Below are 22,822 nucleotides of genomic sequence, written 5' to 3'. Positions count from 1 at the left end.
CTTTCTAAATTTGTTTGCACCAGACGGCAAAGTGCACAAGCACTTGCAACAGAAAACAATAACAATGGAGTAAGTAGATGAAGCTTTCTTAATTTATTACCAATCTCATTTAGGCCATTGAATTTGAAAGTTCTTCTTGACTTCCAAAGCAAGCAATGTCTACTCCTCTGCTTTAGGCTAAAGAAAATTACAGTACCTCAACCTAAGGATAACATTTTCATCGTAAAATTCGCTTGATTTTTATCATCCTCTCCTACCATGTCTCCTTCTCTTGTTCTTCAAACGCTAATATTTCGCTTTTTTTCGTTTTCAGTTTTCAAAAGGGCCTCGAGCAAACTGCTATTGCAGTCGAATTACGACAAAATTTAACTGAGTATATAGAAGACAAAACGCAATATGATGATAGATTATACGGAGGACGATTCTTTTGCCTTCGGGCTGGACACCAGCCTGTTTCCTTCATTCTGTGATGGGAACAACCAAGTTTACGATGAGGGTAGTAACTTCAGCAGTGGTGACGTATCGCATTGTGGTGGCCTCCTTTCCGACTTTGGTCTTCAAAGTGAGGGTAAGCATTCGTCATTTGTATTAGTTAGAGCCCATTATTTTTGCTGAAAAATTCCAAAGGCTGACACTCTTATTTGATTTAAGCTTAGTTTTAAAGATTGAGCTTTAAATAAGATTTTAATTTTCCTCTTGCAGCCCAAGGTCATATCTGATGAGACTGCTTAATACATTTAAATGCACCTACCCAAGAATCCACTTGTAAATTAAGAATTTTTCTATTGTAGATGTGCCACCCGGCTGGTCGCTCTTGGAGCAATTAGAAATGACATCAGTTGAAAAGGAGGATCTCAATGACACTCTTATCAAAGATGTGCCATCAGCATATTCCTCGATAATTGGTGAAAGTTGCTTCAATGATGAATTTTGTCAGCTGAGCCCTCTTTCAGACTCTGGTGATTCAGGCATTTCATCTTGTAATTCACCTTATGGTAGCTCTGGTTTTCATGAGTCAAATGTCAGCTCCCCATTGAATGAAGTAGTGGTAGAAGAGCCACTGGTTCTCGAGCAGGAACCACAAGTTGCCTATAGCGACATCAATCTTCAATCTTTTGAGAACCCAGCAGACCTGCTTGCTGACTTAGCAAATGATATTGTGGAGGAGTGTAATGACAGCTTTACAGCTGATTTGATTCCAGGATTGAACAAATCTGAACTAACTACATTTGAGTTCAACAACAATATCAGTGATGTTTTTAATGAAGAGACAAGTGTAGAAAGTGTTGAGACAAATGAAGTGTCATTCATTGAGGAAAATAACCTGTCCCCTGATATAGTTAAGGAAGTTGAGGTCAGCAAAGGGAAAAGCTATGATGCAAAACCAGTCAAAATACTTCCCCAGCCAGTTAACATGGTAACATCAAACCAGAAAATATTTTTGGTGAAGGCCGAACCAGTCAGGAGTAAGCCATACCCAAAGACAAAACCAGCTGGACAGAAAACTTCCCATCAAAAGGAAAAGAAAAAACACCAAAACAGAAATGCAGCAACAAGGTATCGAAACAAGAAAAAGGATGAACTTGACAAACTTTTTGGTGAAGCATCAGAGCTAGAGAATTCAAACAAAGATTTGCAAGATAAAGTCACTTCATTGACAAAGGAAATAGACTACCTCAAGGGACTTATGCTTGATGTTATTAAGGCAAAGCTTGCCAGAAGCAATTCACAGCAGTCTTAAAGACATATTTAAACATAAATAATTTATATATCATATCTACTTGCAAGAATTTTAGTCATGGGCACATTTTTCACCCCCAGGAGGCATCAGGCACATTATAATACTTCTGAAAATAGTGAAACTTGTAAATATTGTAGGTTTTAATGTTGTAATTTATCTATTTCTCATTCTGATAATTTTCTTGTTCACTACCCTTTATCAAATATTTCAAATTTTTATGTATATTCTTGGCTAGAGATGGCAGCGGCTTTATCTCTTTATCTAGATGGGAGATACCTTTATCTCCCATCTAAAAACGGGATTAGAATGAATCTCACAACAGAAATGGCAGCGGCTTTTAGGAAAGAATAGCAGCATTGATTTGTCTTGCAGCAGACCAGGGTTGCCAGTTTGGCATTTTCAGTCCAAATTTTCGCCTTTCTCAGAGTAAAATTGCATGGAAAGTTTTTGTTTGGACAACTACCTAAATTTGGCTTTTTTAAACATTGTGAGGTCATTCCTCTGTTCAACGCCCTAAGTAGCAAGCTAATTAAGAATTGTAAGAGCAGTAAGTAAACTAAAATATTTTCTGTTATAAACTCATTTAACTGCTAGCATATGAATTTTTTGAGGGAGAAAGATTCTCAAATCCTTGCTTGGAAATTATCTAAAAGGCTCATGCATGGAAATATATGCCTTGCTTTGCGCAGTATATTTTTAAGGAATTTTTTAAATTTGTTTTTATGTGCTTTTTGACCTGGGGTTGTCGCCTATCTGGCCTTCCTTTGTAAACCCCCATCTGGCAACCCTGCTACAGACTTAACCCCCCCCCAACATGTTTCTGTCGGAATCCCAAAAGTCTTTCACCTTCTACAACCTTATTCTTCCGTGGAAAATTAGTAACATTACAATTAAGCAAATCTTAGAGAGAACTTAAAATTGATGTTTCCAAAAGCTTCGAGAAAATTGTTTCGTTTTGGTCATCATCGATATAAACGAATAAAATCAGCGTCGCTTTGTATAATACGTTGAGAATTATAGAACTCTTACCTTCGCAATTCAGGTATGTTCATAAATTCGTTGTTGCATCGAAAAAAACTTTGGAAATAAAAGTAAACAAGTAGAAAGGGGGATCATATGACGACATCGTGTCATTTTCGCGCTTTTTTCAATTTTCTAGTTCCAGTCTTTTCATCTTAAAATATTTGGAAACAGGCCTCGCAACAGCCTCAGAACGTGTTGAGCGAAATCGATCGATGGATAAGCGCATCAGGGGAAAAATTGAAAACCAATAGATAGAAAAAAGGGGTAACATTTTGAAAAGCACTGGGTCGGCACATCTTGTGACACTGGACAATGACAGTGCCGCGTTATGTTTCACATTTGTCAAGATTAATAGTTGTGTATTTAAAGAAAATTTACATTCTTTTTTTATAAGAACCAGTAAGTTTAGGCTGACTGTTCTTAATTTTTTATAATAGTCTAATAGGGTGTAAGCAGTGCAAGTGCTAGCTTTTTCGCTCTAGGGTGGTGTTCAGGCCTCATTTGCCAACAAAGTGAGTGAGACAACCTTAATTTGCTGACAAATTTGAATACTTACCGAAAAAGCACCCACATATCGCTAAAAATCCTCGATTTTGGGAAAAAACGTTGTTCAAAATTGCATTTTGCAGAAGCTCAGCTTCAGCTTGTTGTTAATTTGTTCTTAACTTTTGACCAATTTTGAGGCTTGTGTTCTTATAAAATTGTTCTTATAAAGAAAAGAATGCATTGGGCTATAAATAAACTTACTACTGGGCGATATGGGGAGTGACACCCCTTTTGAAAAAGTAATTTAAAAAAACAGACTCTAACCCTTGCCAACCATTTGATATTCCAAATCAGGGCTTAATAACACGCCTCCAATGTACAATAAAAATAATTTTTTCTGTAAAATATTAAATAGTCATTATTGCTTGGAAAAGAGAGATTCTGCATAAAACCAAACAAATTAAAGATAGATTCTTCAGCAACTTTCACAATAAGCTTCTCTCCTCTCTTCATATTTCGTTTGATTTGTTTGCAATCTCTGTTTAAAGGTAGCAAATCTCGAGTCTTGAACAAAGCATCAGTAGCGTAGCCAGGGTGGTAAGATTGAGGGCAGGGGGCAAATGCAAATTGAGCAAGGGAAAATTAGGGGTCCACATCCTTTTGAACGCCAGAAAACGCCCTATTCTAAAGATACGTTTTGCCATTCGTAGCGAGATAGTATTTTGCAATTTGATACGTAGCGAGGCGTCAGCCCCCTCGCTACGTCACTGCAAAGCATTTACTTTTTGGACACATTGGCATTTGCATGGGACGTCAAACAGAGACCCCTGACATTCTCAGTGTCCAAAAACTTGAATTTGGTCAACCTACACCCCCCCCCCCCTTCCTCCTCATCACGATTACATTAATATACAAAGAGGAATCTCTAACGGAATAGTAGTCTTCCAATTCATTTAAGCAAAGAGGACCTGTCTGAGCCTTTTTGATGCAGCTTTGAAAAAATTCACTCTTCAAATACAGCTGAACATACCCAGACACATTTTAGATGTGCGTAACAAGAAACTTGAGTGACTACAATAAAAAAATCCATGTCATACATTGATGTCAAACAAATTTCTCACATGATAATGACTTGTTTCGTTAAGGCAAGGGTGATTAAACCTACAACAGTGAGTGTTTGTAATTCTGTTCGCTTCGAACAACCCCGGGGGTTAGTTGCATAGCATAGCAGTGGGTTGATATTTACGTGTTGTAAGTGGTAGCGAAAGCACAGGAATTTGTTTATGAATTATAACTGAACTCTAACAAAGAACGTTTTTAGCACAAGCTATTTGTATAAGGGCTGGGTTGCACAGAAATTTGAGTTTCAAAACTGTAATGATCAGAAAAGCAATTTTGCCAATGTCGCAAATATTGGACGGTTAAATTAAGTGATATTGAGGGAAATTTCAAAATTAAATTTCACATAAGTAGCGACGTAAAAAGGTCATATAAATGTTACGTTCATCATAATTACAGTTAATTTTCAATACTTAATCGAAATAGATATTTACGAGCTAGTGGGTGGGCTCCATGAATCAAAAGCTATCGTATCATTTAAGCTATTTTCAATCCATGATCGCTGAGTATAGCAAAAGTTGAGTATTATATCAAAAGAAGACGTCTTCTTTCATTGCACTCTCTCCCAAAAAGAGTATCTTGCAAAAGAAACAAAAAATCCCAATACATCATACAGAATCACAAAGGCACATACTCTTTCTCTCAGTGGAAATGCCATTATTGAAAGCTTTCTAGCCTGTAAAAACTTAAGGGGTCCTTGCTACTGGTATTGAGGCACTTAATCGTATTAACCAAAAACACTCGTCGAAAACGAGTCTATACATACATGACTTTCTCGTAGGAAGAAATTGCAAATAATATTCAATCATAATACGAATGGTAGACTCTGTAGTCTATTCATAGAAGGATTAATTAACTTTACAAAAATTATTTACGAATTCAGGCTCTGGATGGCTGTGTCATGGCGATGGCAAGGTCTTGGAAGCTCCGTTTATTCTGGTTTGCCTCTTTGACATGGCGTAAAATTCGCCCCTGTTGAAAAGAATCAAAATGAAGAAATTTTCAAACCCAGCTTATACTTCCGGTTGAATTATCTTTTAAAAATACGTCAGATTTAAGGATCAAATGAAATACATAAAAGCTTTCTAGCAGTTATCACAGAGTCTCCAAAATCTATCGTCAAAGGTAACAAATCTAGTCTCAGAAATATCTACTATATCTTCTACCATTCTCTTAAATACTTAGTGAAACACGCAAAAAAGGAATTTTTAATAAACTCGATTTTCATGGACCTTTTTTTTATAATATATATCCATTAAAAAGTTACAATATATGAATACAAGCTACGCTACTTACAAATTTATTTTACAATACTACTCGGAAGATACCCCGAGGAGCAAAGACTATGACTACCCCGGGGACATAGACACAGAGGCTGAAATAAACTACCATAGTCTGTCTCAAATTGCATGCCACGAGAAATGTCTGCGATCAATTTATGGACCTCTCCGGTATCAGGATACCATAGCATAAAGATGAATGCTTGAAGGTCAAATCTTACATTTCTGATTGTAATGCAGAAGGCATTGAATACCATATAAATACCAAAATGAAATTACCATAAGCTTGCCATCAGATCTAGGATTATCTTGTGCCTTTTTCCAGAGATTCAAGGCAAGTTTCGTCATTTGAGGTGACTCAAGGTCAGCACTTATGATTATTCTGTTGAAATAAACGAGAACAGTTATAGAATTAGGCAATTTTCATCATTATATAATCACTTTTGCATCACAACTTGAATGAAACATCAGCTAATTCTTGTTGAATTTGAAAAAAATTGAAGTGTGAAGCACTCAAACATTAATTAACTAGAAAAGATGCTGCTTCATTCCAAAAGGAATTGCCACGATAGATGTAATTGTCTTAAGAAAATCGCTGATTTAATCGCTGACACGACTATTTCCTAATGCCACTTAATTAAAGGTTTATCTCCTTCAGGATATGGCATTTCCTTGCAATTAGATATTGCCACGAGCATGAGATGCCTACATCGTAGCAGTATTGCATCATATTTAAAGTAGATAATTAAAACCGTAAAACTATCTCTGAAAACGTATTTGTACAGCAAAAACAAACAAGCTTAATAATGGCTTGATCACTATGGTTTCAATCCCTGCAAAAATATGCACTGGCTCAAGCTGGAATTGATGGATTCAAGTTGACGTCATCAATTTTGTATCTCGCTATCTACGGACCTTTTTCGAAAATGGACTTCAGAATTGAAATCTTCATCATTAAATTAGTTTATACTGAAAAATTCATGTTGTTTGGACCGTTCGGTCGCATTTTACTTTGTTTCGAATATTTAGATATTTCTTTAGATTTGACCGGAAATTGCTGCTGCAGTGAAAAAATTTCACTACAGCAACGAATTCCATTGAAATGTATAGGAAAAGCTAAATTTTGAAAATGGGGTAATTTGCAGCCTGACGGCCCAAACAATTTGAAATTTTTGGCACAGAATGATTTCAACATGAAGGTTCCAATTCTGTTATCCATTTTTGCCAAATGTGAAGATACAAATTGCTCAAATCCGCGAATAAAAGAAATGATAAAGTAACTGCTTGAATTCTGCTGCCTATTATCATATTCTACTATCAATTTTAATTAATAATTGAAAGCTACAATACTTAATATAATCAATTTTTTTCTGGTACAGAACTTGAAAATGGCTTTGAAAAAAACAATTTTCAGACGAAAAAGCTTTTAGTAGTATTCTATGAATGTTAGCTTTTTTCAAATACTTAATATGTTGTCTTACGCTTTTTATGTACTATTATATAAGCTTAATTTGGAGTAAATTGATTAAAAAATTACTACTTTCACTTCAAATTTCTATAAGAAGATACCGAACTGACAAAGCTGTAGAAAGTTAATATTGATGAGCTATAAATCAGTTCAATGAATATCATACTAAAATAAGTACTAAAATCATCTCTAAAACTTGATCAGATTAAAGGAAGCACGAGTTGTGGAGACGATCCATCCAAAGATAATACTGAAAAAATGACCAGGGAAACCTTAGACTTAACTTTCGTGAAACATTCCTATTGGTACGTGAATCCTGGTGATTTGTATTTGTAAACAAGTTATTAGCTGAAAGATTCAAGGATTTACGATTGCTATCGGTGTCCGTTTCAAGAAATATGCGAACTACAATGCAACCATTGATTGCAATTCCGGTTTTGAGGCAGACTGAATCTATAAAATCTTAGATAACTGCGCAAAATGTATAGATGTATTGTGGCTTAAAAAAGTTAAGATCGACATGCACTCAGTAATTTTGCTAGATTGGAGACCCAAACATAAGTGGTGCAGCCAGTTACAATACAAAGATATTTCAACTAACAGATGCTCCCTCGTAACGAACACCTCTGCATAAAGGACACATCGTCACAACGGACACCTCTGCAAAACGGACATATATGAACAAGTAAACACTGCTCCAAAATTCTTCCCTGCAGTCAAAGCCTTGTAGAACAAATCTCCAGAAAGCGAAAAACCCTCGATTGTTGAAATAACTCTGTTCCTTAATCACATCCTCATTACTAAACTGCTATGAAGTCAAATCGCCAAGTCAAGTTTTAAATTGCAAAAAATCATACAGATAATCCAAATAATTTTTTTGAAGCGAATCGAGATATAGGCCATCATAAAGATACTCAAGATATGCATAATTGAGAAAGAGCTGCGAGAGAAAATGTCTCTCTTTTCTAACATTCTATTTGCAATAAAATGAAGATGACAAGAAAAATCAGACGATAATCAACAAGAAGGGAATTCAAAAAACAACAAACCTATTGATCAATGCTATTAACAGCTGGCCTTGTACTTTTGGATTCTACAAAACAATTTACAATAAATATTTTAGGAACAAAAGTTCCAATGACTTAGATGTAAATAGTAGCATAGATCTTGAGCAGCCCTGCCAAGCAGAACAGGAAGCTAGGACGCCTGGTAGGAGCTACAATCCTGGCCAAAAGTTATTGGATTGGCTGACAAATGGTTGTCTTTTTGAAAAAATACGCTCCCTACCCCTTACAGTCAATTTCGATACGCTTATTTCTACTCATCTAAACTGCTGTTACCTGGGTTTTCTCCAGAAAACCAACATTGCTGCAGTGGTTTTCATGGCTTTTAGTGGTTTCAAACATTTTCGAATGGTTCTCAATAGTTTCTAATGGCTTGGATGATTCCCAATAGATTATATTCGATTAAAATATTGTTGAATGGTTTCCAATAATTTCTGCCGTCAAACACTTACTAGAAACCTTTGCTCTCGACTCACAGTTCCTTTAGTTATAATGGACCAAACTCATTAATCAATAACACTGTTCAACTTCAAGCCTTAACAATCAGCTAAAGTGTGTGAGTCGTAAATTTGTTTTCATAGGATTCAGCAGAAGGACGTTTGGCTAGCAACAGGGTTTTAATAGGCAAGAACATACAGGCAATACACCGTGAACGGTTTTGGAGGTTGATGTTTTTCTAGCAAGCTTTTTCCGGCCAAAAAAACTTACAATTATTTAATAATAAGATCGTGAATCGTCGCATCAAACGAATCTAGGCCTTATAATCTTAAAGGAAAATATCTTTAGCGTTAGTCAAAATTAGTACATAAGTTGAAGAGTTGTACTGAGCTTTACCTGTAACAAACAGGTTCTCTGCCACATAAATTTATGGAGACCTCATTTACAACATATGAAACGACGACTCAAAAGAATAAATACTCTGTCTAGAACACAATTTTCCACTCTCGTTTTACCATGTTTACTACAATCCATTATCTCCCAACTCCTCTTTTTAAAAATCTTTCTTTACAAATAATAGATTATCATAACCAACAAAACAAAGAACAAATCACTGCAACGCACATTTAACGCCCCTGGGAACATTCACACACAACACAACTACATAACAGAACAAATGCACAATTATAACGCTTGAACACCACTGAACAAACAATGATAACCATACTACATCAGCCGCTTTACACAACAAGTTTACTCCAAATACGCAATCATAATAATATACACATGAAACATAATGTAACATTACCTTTTCACCAAAACTTATAATGTCTTCGAGAACTTGTTTCAATAAAGTATCCACTATTTTTACCACCTCCGCTATAAACTTCTTGTCTGCACCATACAGCTTGTCGTTGGAATCGACTAAAACAAAAAGAGAGCCATGGCATAAGACAGGAAAGGACTATTATTTTCTGTGAATATGTGTCTTTAAATGCCTTGACTTGGTTTTATCTTTTTGGTAACATATAGGATCAGAACTGCATTAGATCCGTACATTATCAGAAAAATTTTCAGTCCAATACATCCCACTGAAGTACCCACAAGTTCCGAAGTAAGCACCATACATGGATTCTTCGTGTAACAAATGCTATAAATTCGAATTGTTCTTTTGAACAGCCTACTTGACTCCAGTGACGGACACTTGGAGGGGGGCTAGGGGGTAGTCGCATTTTGGAAGACAATGGTATTTTGTTCTAAGACAATGGGGAAAATGCGACGTCGTCTTATCAAAACAAAAGGCTTGCCCCCCCCCCCCCAATTTGTGTCCGCCACTGTTTGACTTCCAGGGTTCACCCTTAGAAATAGCGTACCAAATCTGACTGAGCACCCTAAATATAGAAATCCTCACTACCTCCAGGTATAGCTCTTTCAGTCAGCTCTCTTCCTTTGGCTTCTATTACTTCAATCACAACATGAAAGATATCAACACTGCTTACCTTTGTCGATTTGATATAAATAGGAATCCTAAAAAGCAAGCAAAAACATTGCTTTTTACTGGAACTCAAAGCAAATACCGTCAAAGATATTGTTGCTTAACCTTGCTTTTTCAGATTTTGCGGTATCTAAGGCTTATCTCAATCAACAGAAAATTAAAATGTCAGTAATTAAGAAATCAGGTTGAAGAATCAGTGATGAAAAATGAATGTCTACCATTAACATATGAATATTTTTTCAAAACATGAATCCTTATCATGCAAGAATTTTTGTAATATTTTGTAAACAACTGCTTAGTACAGAGGGCTGATATTCAAACAACAGTATTTCAGTGCTGTTTGTGATTTTGTGTTGCCCAAGTTCACAATTTTCATGGTTTACAAATAGATCGGATGAGCAGTAAACATGAAAAGAAATTTCATAGCATTAAGCATCAGGGTATAGTAGTTTTACCGAGAATTCAAAACGGTTGAGCATAAACGGCACAAATAGCTTACTGCCCTGAGAAATAAATTTGCAACATCTGGATAGCTAATAGAGGACAACATAAAATGAAAGATGGGCAGGTCCTAAGCTTTCGAAATTATAGAGAAAAAATGAGCCCTTTCATTATGTACGTTTTCTGTCATTTTGAATCTATATTATATTTAGTGCACCTAAAATACCCTACTGGGTAATTGCCGCTTGGGGTGGGAACAACAAAACCCCGTCCAGTAAAGGGTTTGTTTTGATTTCAGATCGATGGTAGACTTCATCCGAATGTTTGATCAAACTTGCGGATAAAATACAAAAAGCGCAAGCAGAAACCAATACCAACCTGGCATGATGCTGACAGTGTTACAATAGCGTTTAGATAGACCCTCGCCCTCGCATCCGAGCTTTCTTCCCAAGCGTAATCTTGGACAACATTTAGAAGTCCTCGAAAAAGGTACAGGGTTCCATGCTCTGGGTGATCCTGCAAAAACAAACGACAAAAATGAAAAAAATAAATTCATTGGATGCTGTGGCAACTACAACTAAATCTAACAATTAGAGCAACACTCGCCTAACCGGTTTCAAAAAAAATAAAGGGGGCCAGTACCAAGGGACATTTCGATCCAAGAAAATCTTGCACGTCTTCTACAACCTAAACCTTAAAAATATAGCAAAAATAACCTTACTACTTTTAAAATGACGAGATAGAAATAAGAGGGCCATTACCGTAGGACATTTCAAAAAAGATCTCGTACACCTTTTACAAAGATCCTTTTGTTTTCAAAAAATCTCCTAAAAATCTCAAAAAAATTTTCATGTCTTTCAGAATTTTTTACGCTGTTTGGAACGAGTGAACCACCTCTCGATCAGGAACAAAGCTCTTCAACTTTCTAGTGACATGGCAAAAACCCTTCGAACTTATGTTTTTTGCCCTTATGGTCAGATACAAGAATTAGATACCTCTGTTGGAGAAGATCTCTGGATACACATTGTTTAAAAAATGGCCTATTGGCAACATAGTTTTGAGCTCGGACTAGAGACTGTAATGATATGAACAGCGCAAATTTTTTTCCAATCGACTTTTCACCCAAGCAAGTATTTTCGGAAATTTCTTAGCGAAAAATTATGCACGTTTCCTTGAGTACGAGTACATCCCTTGAGTACGTTTCCTCGATGATTTTGAAACATGTATTATCCTTCATTGTTGAAGATTTGTCAATTGCCTGTGGTTTTTTCTATGAGGAATTAGCCAGGAGGAAACGATAAATGTCTCGACTTTAGAGCTTACTATTGAAATTGAATATGGAACAAATATGCACACATTGAACTGCTTTTGATGCAATAGTAAACGTAGAACGTAGAACCATTGGTCCTTTTTGTGGAGTGTAGGCACTTTTTAGGTACAAGAAACGTTTTGCTGATAGTTGGGAACGCGGAAAATTCACGTATGTTCGATTGGAATGAATAAAATGAAAATTGACAAATTTAAAAAAACAAGAAACATAAGCATTTTTTATTAAAAGTTTCAATATATGAAATTATACAAATAAAAAGCCTTGGTCAAAGAAAAACCTCGCACAGTCAAGTAACCTGTCTTCAACAGGCATTTTACTTACCGGAACAACAAGCAAAGTGGATAACAGGTTGTATATGAACTCTTTAAGGTATGGTTCGGATGTCCTAGCCTTCAGGTCGATTTCTAAAAAATGAAGAAATGTTGTGTTAGAGCTGTATCTTGGTCTATTTGGTATAAATATTCGACACAAAAGGCTTTTATATAAAAAAATGGAAATACATTTGGTCATTTTTTTGAGAACCTTGTTTTAAAGTTTGACTACCCATATCTTCAAAAAAGATAATTAAGACATTTCGTTATGAAAATAATTGTCGAAAAATATTTGAAATTCACTCAAATTATTTAGTCAAGAGTCGACTCCAATTTTTTGTGCCAACCCCCCCTCCCCCCCTCCCCCCCCCCCTTAATGCAATAAGACCATTCAAGACAATAAGATTTGAATGACTGAGGTTGCCAGGTAGCAAATATTTTTTTGCCGGTCTGTTGATAGAGTGTTCGATACTGAACAGACAGAGTGTCACACTGGGGGGGGGGGGGGGGTTGTTATGATTGGACCTTGGTGCCACATGCTTTTGCTTCGTTTTGTTTCTACTGGCTTCCAAAAAGTGTTTCTTACTAAATCGAAGCAAAATTCACCGAAGGACACCAAAAAGTATTGAAGAGGTGTCAAACCCATCGCACCTTCCTGGTAAATCCATCTAGAACCGTCCTGTTCTGCAGATCGAGCGAGCGGTTCGCTTTTTGATTAATACTACTAAAAATCGACTCTGCATCATACCAAACACATCATTGGCCCTTTCACAACATGGCACATTCAAAATAATAAACATCCTTGCTGATTTTCAACATAGAAAGGAATCAATCAAGCCCTGATCGAATGATATCATGATTTGCACTTACCAATTGTTGCAGGCACTTCAGCTATAAGATTAACTGCAGTCCTCAAAAACGCATCAGCTAAAATTAATTTTGATTTATAAAGGACTTTTTGCTACAATATGATTACAATAACGTCATCCAAATGAATGGGATCCTAAGCTATGCATACCCAAAAACAAACAAAATTGTCTTAATATTATATTCGTTGCAGCCTATGATTATATTAGATCATACAAGAATCATGGAAACGAGACATACAGGTTTTACAAGTAAAATTAACATATTTAAGAACCCAAACAAACTGTATCATTGTATCAACTTCTAAAGCACTTTCTTTCTGTTTGCCAGCATATAGTTAATGGCATGATTATTGGTATGATTAGTAAATTTCGATATCCAGCTCTTTTGAGTCTTATATAGAAAACAATTTTGTTTCATGATTTTCTAAATATATTTGTAGTATTAGCTTGATGTATACTCAGATGCATAAAATATGCAGAAGCTTCGGGAGGCCAAATTCGGGCAAGCAAATCAGCCTAGCAAGCTGTACAGGCAAATAACTGCAATATAATGCAATGCTAGATACCTTGTCCAATAGCTTGATTAGCTAATGCAACTTGTCCAGAGAGAAGATAAAGCTTTAGCCTTTGAAATATGTCGATCATCGAAGGGATGGTAATAAAGCAGTACGCCATGCAGGCCTAAAATGATAAATATAGAAACTGTAAAAGGTACTAGTGCAGTAAGAAGTATAATAGAAAGACTGTATCTACTGTTTAATAATTTAATTCATAAAAATTCTCACCCGAACGAATGCAGCCGTTTTTCTTGTATGATTTCCCTTAACAATATCACGTGTTCTCATCGCCAAGGAGTTCACTCTCTGCAATAATATATAGGAAGTTCAGGCTTGCGAATGCACCACAATACCCACAATACTGTGATTAAGTTTTTCTAGCATTCGACGAAGAAAGTGGAAAAGGCAAGGAACGTTTTGGATTCAGTCTTAACGTTTGAAACTGGGAAACTGTTTATCAAGTGATTACACTTCGTATGAGGTTGGAGGGGGGGGGGGGTTGGCAATTTCATCTCTGATGCAATCTGCACCCTAAGAGCATCAACCGTGTACTCAGTTCGTCAGGATGCAAACTACTAGCCTTCAGCAGTGCCTAAGCAAATGCTTAAACAAAGGCTTTCAGGAGTGCTTAAACAAATATGATTTTCCTCTTTTTGTATTAGGTATAAGTTGAAAATAAACCCCTATAAAGAAAATAATGTTAATAACTGCCCGAGTAATCTTCAGTTATCAGGCTCACAGCTACCCCTCTACAGCTAAACCAGGACAACAGCATTAAACCCTTGAAGTTGCCAAGGATTCTCCACATTCATCGATGCGTTATTATTCATTTTGAAGTTTTTCACGTCCATTGTTTTCAATCGAAGTTGATTTTTCTTGGCTTTAATGCTGACCCATACCCATTTCGAAACCTATTTTACTTTCGTAATCCACCACCATCCGACTCAACACCCTCCCCCCCCCACTCACCCCAAAAACTACACGCATTGATCTCTTAAATTGAATCACATATAGATAGAGACAGGGGAATTGACAAAATGAAGTGCTTTCTCAAACAGAGAATACGTTTTAACGAATAGTCAAAAACCTTTCGTAAAAACTACTTGCAAAAGAACTACTTGCAACAACGCTTGATAACGGATGCAAAAAGGATTACTTACTTTGAAATTTCACTAGACAAAACATGCATCATTATCCCTTTGCGGCATTTTAAGTGTATTAGCTAAATAACCGAATCCAAATAAAGTCTCGTTGATAAAAAGATTTTAAATTAAAAGGATGAAAAAATAACCTACGAAGAAAAGCTGCAATTTAACTTATTTAATAAAATACTTTATAAGCTAACTCGATTTGCGCATTCAAAAAGATCAAAACAAACTCTATCTTGTAATCAACAAAAACATATTCTAACGTGAAACTTTAAACTCAAAAGAAGAAAGGGCTTTAGACTTAGAATTGAAAACTGGAATTGATCTGGGTTTTAATTGGAATTAAGAATAACATGGTGAATTCATCAAGAAACTCACCTGAACTAGGACTGTCAGCACATTGTCTAAATTAGTAAAACTGTCTCTTGCTAAAACATAAAAGTTCAATTGCTGCTCAAAATCTCTTCCGTAATCGACCTAGAACATAATAGTCGGCGGTTACCGATTGAAAAATATCAAAGATTATTACAACCAGATTATTATAAAGATAAACATTGAAATAAACAGCTTTGAAATTGGACGATATCAGTGCTTTATGTGCACAAAAGCCTAGCGCTTGATGACGTATGGCCAGAGATGTACACGCTCATCTGATTATACAAATACCACATCTCCCTGAAATTTCTATTCAAATTTTAGGTGAGCAAAAACGTATAAATATTCATTATTTGTTCCTTCATTAACCACTATTTTTGCGATTGCTGCTGAAAATAAGCTACTTAAAGCCAACATTCTCCAGTTTACTTCCTTTTACTTCACAATTATTTCACTACGAGAGTTGATGATACCAAAATGGTACAATATTCCGTAGGGCACAAAAATTACTAAAACTTAAAGCAAACAAACAAAAGCAATTTAGGCATACCGTTTGCACAAAACGGGAAATTAAATTTCCAATAAACCTTCGATTATCTTCCAGTGATAAAGAGCTGAAATTGAATTATGAATGATTAAACATCTGACAGAATCAAAATATATTTCCTTCTTATATCTTATAACTATGAAGAGCAAGACGTTCCAAGGCTTTTGGAAAATCTTTAGCGTTTGAGCTGTTCTAAAGCGCCAAGGAAGGCACGAGCATTAGTTCAGTTCAGTTCAGTTTCATTATTTAAAATTCCACACATACAATACAATGCAATAAATTACAATACAATTAATACAATTAAAGAATAAAAAAGAGAGCAATTAGATAGAAAATAGATTAAACATATTGAATTGTAAGTGTGAAATTTCTTAAGGAGGAACTCTCTAAGTAGGTAGACTAACGAGAAGAGAGCCCCCTACCGGATCTATAGTTCTAAAATATAGAGCTCTTTCCAAGTTAATACTTGGTCAAATCAAATGCACAATGGTTAGAAATTTTGTGAACAAAAAGAGATTAATTGATGATCAGTGTTATAAATTTTCTAGAAAATGCGTTTTCAGTTTTGATTTAAAAGTAAGTTTAAGTGAGCATTAGATGTCAAATTGCAAACTGCAATATCTAAGTATGATATTTTTTTTCCTTAAATGGGGAGTAAACATCTGAAAGCCCAATGTGGAAATGACAAACAAACGAACAGGTCTTTCTTGATTCTTCTTCGATTGTAACCAAACATCTTATATTGTAATCAAGGTAAATATGGACTGGTAATGTCACTATCCCTGTCATGTCGTTTTTTAATTTTAATATTCAAAAGATACATTTTATACAATACATACACAGAGAGTCCAAATGTAAATTGATACGTACTTTACAGAATCATGCATCGTTTTGCATATTTGAGTCAGTGCATTGATTATAACAGGGTCAGTAGTATCTTCTTTTTGAAAGCTAAAAGAAACGAGACACAAACGTAACGGTGATGACGATAAATTTCCCTTTTAAAACATAGTCGCTTTGCCACAAAAATTTTCAGGTTATCGAGGGGCTGCCCATGATCTCTAGAGAACTACTAGAGAGATTATTCTAGCACAAAATGGCCTTTTGATGTGTCCCTTTTGAAATATCGACACATGCCATATGACATTGACATAATGCAGGGCCTTTTGACACAGTGGTATGCTAAATCCTCTCAAATTGAAAATGAAAATGAAAGACTGAAATCTTCTTATAGCAATTTTGCCTTTAAACTGTGCCAAGGGTCTTTCCAAGAAATCTAAATCTGAGAAACTAACTCAAAAGCTGTAACAGGGATCACAGAAAGAATACGGTTGGAAAGATAGAAAAACAGCAGTCAGATACGGATCTCGAAATTCAAAAATAATATAAATTTTTTGTCAGCAAATAAAGATATGTATCGGTTCGAAGAAAAGTGTTTTGGAAGGCAATCATGTAAGAACAGTTAACAAACCGTATGAAAGCTTCCATAATTGTTTTGCAAGCATCGACTTTCATCGACTCCTTTTGAAACATGTCCAAGAAAGGTAAAAACTTTTCCTAGAATCGAAGTGGAAAAGGTCGAAAACTGGAAAAATAGTGCTGAATATACACGATAAGCAGGTCACTACTTGATAAGCAGACTGATAAAATCATTTAGGATGGATCTTCCTTCTAATAAAGTCCAAATATGACTTCAAGGCAAAACTCCCTGATTAAGAATTACAAGCTTTATACATTAAAAAATGTATTGATGACACAAATGCACAAATATAAGGCAGGTTTCTTTTGCAACATTGCTACCAAATGTGAAGAGGACTTATTGATGGTATTATAAAAGAGGAAATTTTAAAATAAAGTTTAAACTATTTCAACAGCCAGTGGAAGGGGAAGAGCTGCGCAAAAAGAGAGAAAATGCCGCACGGAAAGAGTGAAAGAGTCGTGCAGAGAAAGTGAAAGATCCATGCGGAGAGAGTGAAATACCCGCGCGGAAAGAGTGAAAGAGGCGCGCGGAAGCATAAAAGCATACCATCTGGAACAATGCATTGAAGTCTTTCATATTGCTGACGACTTTGGAGACAATCGAGATCAGCTGAAACAGAAACCATACAATCAGTAACGGACGTCTGCTAAATGATAAATAAGAACACATGAAACAAAGTTGTGTGTAACATGTAGGATAGTGTATAGCTGTGACGTTATTAGCCTCGTATTTATGTTATGTTGGGCATGCGCCCGTTTTTCGTTATGTTATGTTCTAGGCATGAGAATACAAAATGAAGTATTGAAGTTCGAGTTGGGGTGTTCTTTCGTTGTTATCTACCGGATAATCTTACAGTAGCTATAGCTGAAAGAATAATTAAACATCACTAGCACTGACACTGCACGTCATTTTGCTTTGGTGCTATTTCATTAAAAATTCACAAAAAACAAGATGCTTACATGGATGCCAAGGTTCTAACAAGAATGAGACGGCATAAAATGCAAACATTAGTTCTTCCTGTTTCCTATTTTGTTTCTGCCCTCCTTTTAAATTCCCTAGCTTCTCTAAATGTGTTACGTCGCCATAACGAATAAACTAACAGAAAACTTAAGCTTTTAAAAACTTTTATATGCATTGAAAATAGCCAAAACTATAGTGTTTGTAAAGCTATATAAAAATATACGTAGACTCCAAAGGTAAAGAAAGAGGACTTCCGTTGCTACAACGTCACTAAGAACTACGGCACACTGCACTAGATTTTTGCAAATTGCCAATATCATCCTGTCTCTCCCTTCGTACAATTTTTTGAATACAGAATTTTCAGAGGCTCCCATCTTCTTCAATTGATTTTCTTCCAAGAGCATGATATTTCACTCTACAACTACCATTCCTTTGAGGGAGAGAAGATTCAGCGTCGATTTCCTTTTACGTAAAGATCTTAGAATCAAATTGTTTGGCTACGAAGCGCGTAGCTCTTTACAGGGGCTGTAGAAGCAAGATACATACTTGCGGATAATGGTCTTCGAAAGCTCTATCAGGTGTCATATGTTTAATAATGTCTCCAAGAAGCGTATTCAATTCACGAGCCTAAAAATCGTAAAATTTTGGAAATGTTAAGAATTCAAACCACAGGCGAGTCATTATTCGAATAATACTATTTTCATCTACTTACAAATAGATAAAGATAAGTATTGGTCTACACCGCAAAGAGATACGAAATGAATGTGTTGAAGAGACTATATATGGGATCTGTCTACTAGACTCTTTTAAAAACATGCATAAACATGAAAAAATAAGTACGGATCTAATTCCAATTGGAGTTCTACAATTTGTCAACACAACGTTAGGATGTGGAAACGTTCCCCAGCCAATGGTAGTTAGTTTTTAAGGGCATTTGGAAAGCAATAGATACAAAAAATCGATAAGCCATTAAATGTGAAAAAACTTTTAGAGGAAAAGCTGCATTTACTTTCATTTCGATTCTGACAGAAAAAATGAAACCCAAAACCTCCTAGCATTTATGGGCAAGAAAATCTACAGAATCAAAAATATGAAGATGTTCCAGAAAGTTTAGAAAAACATGTTGATACAAAATTTAAAATATGTTTTTTCGAGAAAATGCAGAATATGAAAAATGCGAACAGTTTTTGGCGGTACAGAACGTGAAAATGGCTTTGAAAAAAGCAAACATTTTACAACATATTGGCTAAAAGCTTTTTTGTCTGACACTCCTGAGAGCATAAACGTCAGAATAAGGGTCCGAAAGAACACGATGAAAAGTATATACCCAGTTGTGGATCGAAATAGGCTAATCAGAAAAATGAAAGCACAAGACCGGTCTAGTTGACCTATCAGTGTCGTTTGCCTAAAGAAAAATTACCACTGAAGTCCAAGAGAGAAAACGAACTCCTTCTGTCTACACAATGGCGGCTTTTCCATTTGTATGTAGATCGATTCCAAAACTGCTAGATGGAAGGACGACTGGGCTCTGCCAATTACCCAAAACACGTCGTCATTCTAGAGTTTAGCATAATCTGGGTTATCTAAAAAATGTTGACCGATGACCGAATCACTTGTTTTAACAGTGTTTCTAGACCTACAAGATCGAGGAGGCTGATACCCTTTGAAGGGCAGTTTTGTTTCTTATGTTGGAAGGAACATGTTGTTTTATCTCCCAACCTCTGGGTTGTGCGTCCTACGTAGCCAGAATGACACTGGCATAGCTCTGGCATGAAAATTTATAAACAATGGAACTCTTTTGGGTGGTAGGAGCGCAATACTTTTAAATGGATGGAAGGGCTCTCCTTGTGATGTAAACAATACAGGGATTGACAGCAAAGAAACATCTTGTGAAGGCTTGCCTAATCTGACTCTAGAATCGCAAGGAAGTGTTACCAATCCATGGTAGTTTCAAATAAAATGGGCATTTTTGCTGACCAAACTTTAAAAAAAGCCGAAAAACTTGCAATCTTTTCTTAGTATAAGACAAAATGACATCTTCTGGATACCGTTGTCCAGAAAGATCGTTTTAAGTTTTTCCAGTCCAGCATGCAGTTAAGATTTCGAGCAGATCATAAGTGCCCTATGTACTAAAGTTTGACAAGGTTGACTTTGCGTTGTTTTGGGCAAAATTAATTACAGCGTATGTACTGACCGGTAAAAGTGGGCGTGCGATATACACTGGTAAGAAATCCAGACTTTTCGACCAAAACATCTAAAAATGGCAAGGAATTTTTTTCTTCTTTTTCAAACGTAAACAAGAGGACTGGGTGTAGGCTATTAAGGTGTTTTTAGAAAAATATCACACTCAGCCTCTGTTTTGAAAATGGTATATGTGTCATCCACATACCGAAAAAAGACACCTTGCTTTTGGTCGTAGTCGAACAAACGCTCTTCATGAAAGCCAACAAAGATATTGGCCAAGGCAGGTCCCAGAGGGCTACCCATAGCGACACCATCCTTTTGTTGGTACATTTCATTGTTAAAGCTGAATTCAACTGAACGTGTTGCAGTTTCCATCAGTTCAATGAATACTTCCTCTGGGAATGGTGGGCTATTAAGCTCGCTCCGATACAAAGCGTCGGCACATATTTTGATGGTCTCACTCAAAGGGACATTTGTGAAAAGACTACTTATGTCGAAAAAACACATGAAAGATGTTTCATTTTCGATGTTCAAATTAATAAAAAAAACTTAGATGTCTCGAATGAGTAGATTTGAAATCTTTTACCGTAAAATGTTTAATTGGGTATTCAATCCAAGCATCTGCAACTTCAATATAAACCTGTTATATAAAAAAACATTCAATCAAATAAAAATGTATCTATCCATAAAGTAATGTTACATGGTGAGCGTGTTAACGGACATAGAAAACATTGTAATTTCAGTTGTCACAGCAAGAGCACGCTTTGTGCCTAGCAGAAGGATTGAAGCGTTCCTGGACTCTGGCAAAATAAGTCAAATCAAAAACTCTCGATTTTAGATAACTTCTAGGACTTTTACTACGTTGCGATAGGAGGAGATACAAGGATTGTAAGCTTTAATTCGAATACATACGAGTTTTAAACTAATAGAAGATTAATGTGGTGAATAGTCAGGCCGGTAGTAAATTCGACTCCAAAATCCAAGAAACTGCGATTTGAATCCCTGCTCTAAATATAAATTCAGTAAGCACGATAAAGGCTTCTTGCTTTCCGAAATTTTAAGCGTAGAAATCAAACTATGGCGAAGAAGGACCCGGATACAAGTCGACATGCATAACTTGTAAATGTCGAAAAACGTATCTAGGGAAAGACAAAGAATGTAAGGTAGAGACAAACAAAGAAAAACTAAACAAACAAACAAAGACAAGCGAACAAACAAATGATAATTTGTGATAAAAATCCTGGGGTAAAAATGCAAAGATTTATGGAAGTTTATAAAAGTAGATTATATTTGTATTTCTAAGGAAGCACTCACGGCTGGATCTTTGATTTTTGTTACAACTTTCCACACCTGAAATCAATATTAAAAAATTCAGCAATAATTGCTTCTTTATTTGTAAGAGAAGAGAACATACCGATCAATTTAAGTAAATAGTCAACGTTACCAAGAAGAGATATGAAAACAACTACAGTTTGTTGGCATAGAGATCACTATCATTCGACACACGTGCGAGGGGTTATATTACAAAATAAAAATTGTTTTTCCAAAGCAAGAGTCACTTTGGAAAATTGAGTAGTATAAAAACCTTTTCAACCAATTGAATGTAGCTAGCTAAGAATATGATTTTGATACCTACCGTCAAGTATATAAAATACAAATCGGTTTAGATCAGGACGTCACAATTTTTTTTAGTGAGTATGGTAATTTTCTGGGGTAAAACTTCCAGTGTAAATTAGAGTTACGATGTGAGAGGCAACTTGATAACAAGGCTCTTGCGACTAACCCCCACAGTTTAAATCAATTGTCTTTTGTCTGTGTAATTAAAAATCCATCAAAAATCACAGCAGAAAAATCAGGTGGATATTTGAAAGAAGGGGTTTTACCTCGTTGAGTAAACTAAGCCGGTCACTCTCAGGAGGGTCAGCTACGGTGACAGAATTACCCAAAGTTTTGTACAATTGGCTCTGAAAATGAAAGTATTTTGTAAACAAAAGAACAGTTGTAATTGGTAATTGGTTGCTTGAAAAACTGACCAAAGTTTTACTTGGAGGTAGTGTATGCAGAACTATATTTTCATTGAAATAAAATATGAGCAGTTTTTTGGCGGTACAGAACTTGAAAATGGCTTTGAAAAAGCAAAGATTTTATATTATACTGGCTAAAAGCTTTTTGTCTGACACTCCTCAGAGCATAAAACGTCAGAATGAAGGTCCGAAAGAACACAATGAAAAATATATACCCAGTTGTGGATATATATTTGAGCATCTTAACTTATAAAGAAGTGTTATCTAGTAATAATTTTTATCCTAGACCTTGAGGCAAAAATAATGTCAAGCACTGTACAAACGCGATTCATTAGAAACTATAAATTAAAGCATAAGTCAACTTATCTGACCTTGGGTAATCCAAAATCATCACATTCCTTGATCAATGCACTGATTTCCATTGCTCTGTTAAAAGAAAATCAAGCAGGCATCAGAAGGATAGTGTGACCATTTTATTGCCA

The 22,822-nt window shown here is 35.7% G+C and overlaps 2 protein-coding genes across 2 annotated transcripts in view; one reads left to right on the top strand and one right to left on the bottom strand.

Moving 5' to 3' along the window:
* The first annotated feature begins 396 nt into the window (after positions 1-396).
* On the top strand, positions 397-1,908 carry LOC135691632 (uncharacterized). The gene is made up of 2 exons (XM_065209561.2): positions 397-568; positions 792-1,908. Exons 1-2 carry the CDS (start codon positions 397-399, stop codon positions 1,739-1,741), a joined length of 1,122 nt encoding a protein of 373 aa, XP_065065633.1. The 3' UTR covers positions 1,742-1,908.
* The window catches only part of LOC135691631 (VPS35 endosomal protein-sorting factor-like), a 36,838-nt gene continuing 15,622 nt past the window's right edge, over positions 1,607-22,822 (bottom strand). Inside the window, exons 18-37 of the mRNA XM_065209557.2 lie at positions 22,712-22,766; positions 22,200-22,280; positions 21,631-21,666; positions 20,903-20,956; positions 18,679-18,759; positions 17,719-17,781; positions 17,164-17,249; positions 16,563-16,643; positions 15,696-15,759; positions 15,149-15,247; positions 13,851-13,928; positions 13,632-13,746; positions 13,067-13,123; positions 12,207-12,289; positions 10,934-11,071; positions 10,119-10,146; positions 9,428-9,543; positions 8,167-8,210; positions 5,929-6,031; positions 1,607-5,341 (exon numbers count right to left, since the gene is read on the bottom strand). Of these exons, the coding sequence (XP_065065629.2) occupies positions 5,249-5,341; positions 5,929-6,031; positions 8,167-8,210; positions 9,428-9,543; positions 10,119-10,146; positions 10,934-11,071; positions 12,207-12,289; positions 13,067-13,123; positions 13,632-13,746; positions 13,851-13,928; positions 15,149-15,247; positions 15,696-15,759; positions 16,563-16,643; positions 17,164-17,249; positions 17,719-17,781; positions 18,679-18,759; positions 20,903-20,956; positions 21,631-21,666; positions 22,200-22,280; positions 22,712-22,766 (1,555 nt within the window). The 3' untranslated portion in view covers positions 1,607-5,248. The remainder of the gene's footprint in view (positions 5,342-5,928; positions 6,032-8,166; positions 8,211-9,427; positions 9,544-10,118; positions 10,147-10,933; positions 11,072-12,206; positions 12,290-13,066; positions 13,124-13,631; positions 13,747-13,850; positions 13,929-15,148; positions 15,248-15,695; positions 15,760-16,562; positions 16,644-17,163; positions 17,250-17,718; positions 17,782-18,678; positions 18,760-20,902; positions 20,957-21,630; positions 21,667-22,199; positions 22,281-22,711; positions 22,767-22,822) is intronic.

This window comes from Rhopilema esculentum, chromosome 13, assembly GCF_057945365.1.
Source record: "Rhopilema esculentum isolate cy_ngs chromosome 13, ASM5794536v1, whole genome shotgun sequence".
In the NCBI taxonomy this organism is placed as follows: domain Eukaryota; kingdom Metazoa; phylum Cnidaria; class Scyphozoa; order Rhizostomeae; family Rhizostomatidae; genus Rhopilema; species Rhopilema esculentum.
Note: the sequence above shows the minus strand (reverse complement) of the source record. Positions and strands in the feature narration are given on the sequence as shown.